The sequence below is a fragment of the Dipteris shenzhenensis genome, chromosome 2 (genome assembly GCF_047967505.1).
Source record: "Dipteris shenzhenensis isolate YYH24624 ecotype China chromosome 2, Dip_SZ_1.0, whole genome shotgun sequence".
Classification (NCBI taxonomy): domain Eukaryota; kingdom Viridiplantae; phylum Streptophyta; class Polypodiopsida; order Gleicheniales; family Dipteridaceae; genus Dipteris; species Dipteris shenzhenensis.
This window is the reverse complement of record NC_141597.1, coordinates 31,191,710-31,196,218: the sequence shown is the minus strand read 5'-3', so window position 1 is coordinate 31,196,218 and position 4,509 is coordinate 31,191,710. Positions and strand designations below refer to the sequence as shown.

Below are 4,509 nucleotides of genomic sequence, written 5' to 3'. Positions count from 1 at the left end.
CCACAGCTAAGACATGGTCTCGGCCTCCTTCTACTACAGGATCCCTAGGATGGACGCAAGGGGAAAGGCATGTCAACTCCCACCACTATGAAGCCTGCCAAATCATACGACTGCAGCACGACCTCCATCATGACCCGCTAGACACAGTAATTGAGGCCATCCAATTAACAGTCAATCCGGAAGATGCACTACCTTACCCTTGCATTGACACGGTCCCATAGCTGAGACATGGCCCCGGCCTCCTTCTGTTGTAGGATCCCTAAGACATGTCGGAGTGAAGGGAGAGTCAAACTCGAAAAGAGAGTGGATGGGAAAGAAGGTAGAGAAGGGGATTGACAAAGAAAGAGATGATTGCTGCTATTACTGCTGCTGGGACTGATGACTCTGAATGAGGCAAAAAGCCTCTCTTTATAAGCTTCTCCACCTGCTGGACAACTGGAACATGTTCACAAACTGGCTCTGAAAACACAGACTGGCTGAGTCTTCACGCACAGACTACCAGTTGTGCCTGGGACCTATACATAGCCCATAGTGCTCTGCCCCATACTCACTGCCGCTACTGTCTGTTGCATTGCTGCACACATGGCAGCCTTCTCTCTCTCTCTCTCTCTCTCTCTCTCTCTCTCTCTCTCTCTTCCATATGGCCCTCCCTTGCCCTACGCACGTGACATTCCCCCATGTACTTATTATGTGGGGGCTCACACGCGGGAAGTTGACACATCTTCATGTATGGCTTGGGCAGGTGGTGAATGGCAAAGGCCACCCCTTGTACACAAACAGCACTTACTCCCTGGCTAGATCAATTCTTGGTCATTGGGACATATCTTTGTTGCCTCATAACTTAATATTTATTATGAACCCATACTTTTTTCTCACACGATTGTGGATGATAGGTTGCTCTAACAATATATGGTATACATAGCAGATATTGGTGATTGAGGACGTGGAAACGATGGCCTTAATAATGGCTCGTAATGATAAGGATATAAGGATAACCAAAAGGTGTGCCAGTGATCTCACCTTATGGACAACAGCCTACATCATTGCCTATAGAGTTGCTACTTGGGATAGGATGCAACGGTTTGTTAATGCAACATTCAAATCTAGTTAGGAGTTGTATCGCTCTCAAACCTAACAGTACTTTATGATGAGCAACTAGTTGTCCTACATCATTGCCTATAGAGTTGCTACTTGGGATAAGATGCAACGGTTTGTTAATGCAACATTCAAATCTAGTTAGGAGTTGTATCGCTCTCAAACCTAACAGTACTTTATGATGAGCAACTAGACATATAAAAGTTCTTCACAAAGAGTTCAGTTGGCCTCCGGGTCACAGATAACATGTCAACATGGCATGCCTGGCAAGCCATCTGCTTACAAGTCCTCCAGAAACAAAAGACTCCTTTCACAAAAGAGAACTCAAGAGAGATTAATTAATAACATTATTGAAGAATCTTATCCATACATTCAGAGGTGTTTGTTAAGAAGTGTTTAGGCCATTAGAAACGGACACAACAGAGGAGAGGTGACATGAACTTTCTTTATTCGATAGGCAAGCATGATTTCCTCCATATGCCTAAGTTGGTTGTAGCTGCCTGTAGCACAGGCCAAGGTAAAGCTATGAGGAGATGCTCATTGACATTAGGGGTCTTACCACTTCATTTTCATCTAGCGTTTGTTTCATTCTAGCTTGTTGCCGTTATGATCATAGCCAATTTGAGGCCTTAGCTAGTGTACCACATGCCAAGTATTGACGGTATTTTAATACAGGATTTCAGTCATTGGTCCTAGCAGACGCTTTAGCCTTATTGACACTATTTGATTTCACCTTGTTGAACCCTTGCTTTTTCAGCTTAAAGTGAGAATGATATAGACAGGTAACAAATTTACTATGTCTCGTAATCTCGTTCACAAAATATCTTTTGGAAAAGCAAGCAGAAATATAGAACAAAAGAAGAGGAGCGTCACACTCAAAAGTCTTTGGAGTCTCTAAGGCAAACTTTCAGGAGGTTTTTTAATCGGATTAAATGCAGGTTCGAAGGTCTAATACTGTCTCTGTGATGATAGTAGCGTACACACGGGTTTAGTAGCTTATAGCTCGAACCAAAATGCTCTCCTGGTGCTTGGCAGCCAGGACTCTCAACGCTTTACAGCAGACTAGTCCGACGTAACCGACTGCAAAGGCAGCACACTCTCGCCAGGAGGAACGGTAGACTCATCTGCCATCTTTTTAGACATACCAAACATCTGGCAAGCATGAAGGACAAAAATTAGAAGCAACAAGTGACGATAGGAACGAATAGAAGAAGAGTGAAGCGAGCGAGGACACCTTTTGAAGCGTGTTCTTGAAGCAAGACTTGTGGTCCTCCATGGAAGCGTGGACAAATTCGTCGAAGTGATCTCGGATGTCTTGAACGAAGGAAGCTCCTTCGCTCTTTTTCTTTCTGCAAGACGACGACGAGGACGAGGATGGATTGGGGGGGCTAGACATGGGTCTCGCCTCTTCGGAAGCCATCAATCAATTAAAGAATGTTCATACACAAATGTGTGTAACAATAACCTGCAAACTATATACACGTGCAAACACTTTCCTTTTCAATTTTGGCCTAAAGTGAAATTGATTATTTTTGTATTTATTTTATTTTTTGGGAGAGTACTTGGCAGTTCCTTTCGCGATGTGCTCCAACTCCTTTTGGGCAGGCCTTATGAATGACAAAAGACATTCAACTTGTTTTTTTCTTTTCTTTTTAGCACTGCCCCGTTAGGGGCAGGGCTCTAACTACTACAAAATTTCTTTTTTAAGACCCTTTGAAAGCGGATCTATTCAACCACTTGGGGCAGTGCTCTAGGCATGTGTGTGCCCCTTGTTTTAAACTTTGGTTCGATCCACTGGAGGGTGGATTGCCTTAACCATGTTCCATGACCATTTTCTTGCTAATGGAATTGCAAACTGATTCCGAGAACCACACAGGATGTGGCGAGGTTTTTGAGGATGCATTTTGTAAGGTTTATCAGGAACGCCTAATTAAATCTAGGTTTTACTAGGCTAGATGGTTGGTATTGTGGAAGATTCCATGTTGATACTAATGTTGCGAGTGTTTGCAACTAGCATAGTTATGTGTTTTGATGTCTATAAAAAAGGATTATTGTGTTGGGATTAATTGGTTATTATTACACTTGTGTATGGACATTGTTTAATTGATTGCAATTAATTGACTTGAGTACAGATGATGATTTGATATGAAGAATGGAGATGATAAACCTGTTAATGCTCAATGCCTCGATCGAGTGGAATGCTCATGTGTGGGGGTGGGAAAATGGGCAAGTCATCAAAGCACCTGAAGACCTATTTGGAATTACTTGCTTTGGTGCATTCTAAAGCTCTGCCAAAAGGAAGGAAAAAACAAGTACAAAAACAAAAATGCCATCTCTCATGTATTGCAAAATTATCCTATAGCTGTCATCATGTCTAGAATTAGAAGCACATGCAGAGAAGCACATGGAGAGGTTTCGCTAAACTAGGGCCACATCACTAAGGAGCCTCAACAGATAAAAGGAACATTTGCAAGACTACACCTTTGCACAAAAATTACAATCTATAGTTAGAGGCCAAACTATTCATACACATAACACCAGTCTGAACCAAAATCTACTGCAAAAATAAGAAAACATTAGATTGTAGCTCATCGGGTTGGGCAGTAACCCAATGTGATATTTGTAGCCTTTGAAACTTGAATAAGTTATATTAGCTTGCAGTAATGGGTGTCACATCACCAAGGCAAACATATTATGTGAAATTCATAGTAGATCGGACTAAGAAATCACATCAAGATTGTGCCATAGTGCTTTTGCATTCTAGAAAGTACAATAAAAAATTTGGCTCGATGCCAACATCATCACGGCTCCTGCATTAGCCCCTAAGGACTCACAAACGATGAGCAGTAATAGACTCTCAAGCCAAGTCCTTGCAATTATCAAATGGTTTGAACTTGACTAGACAAGCCAATGGATGAGTCCTATAGACCAAAAGCTCCAACAATTTCAACTCCTTAAAACTCTTGAGACAAGCATCCACCTCTGGAGTTGCAACCCACAAAATAATAGAGATCTACCTTTTGACAATAGTGACCTACGATAGCCATGTACATCAACACCCCTATAGCCTTGCCAGGTCTACAATAAACTAAATGATTCAATATGTATGCATGTATGTAAGTAGGTAGGTATGTATCTACAACAACATTAGTCTAAGCTAAAAGTAGCGGTAGCCATTTGGGAAGCCATGATTGAGACTTAGGGTTTCTACTAAAGGGACATGCCAACCTTAGAGTATGTCTAGGTTGAACAACACTCTATGTTAGTAGGGCAGTGTATAAATCTAAAAAGATGACTCTTTGAACTTTCTTGCTCTCTTGAACTTCATCTGTATGCTTTGCACCTTGGCCATTCTTACACACACAAGGCTATCACCCTTGCTTAAGTGATTTGCAATGGATATAATCAGGCTTC

The 4,509-nt window shown here is 41.8% G+C and overlaps 1 protein-coding gene across 1 annotated transcript; it reads right to left on the bottom strand.

Moving 5' to 3' along the window:
• Positions 1-1,867: 1,867 nt before the first annotated feature.
• LOC147904617 (uncharacterized) lies at positions 1,868-2,577 on the bottom strand. The gene is made up of 2 exons (XM_087395408.1): positions 2,330-2,577; positions 1,868-2,247 (listed from the first exon to the last, which is right to left on the bottom strand). Exons 1-2 carry the CDS (start codon positions 2,513-2,515, stop codon positions 2,158-2,160), a joined length of 276 nt encoding a protein of 91 aa, XP_087251534.1. The 5' UTR covers positions 2,516-2,577; the 3' UTR covers positions 1,868-2,157.
• Positions 2,578-4,509: the final 1,932 nt, after the last annotated feature.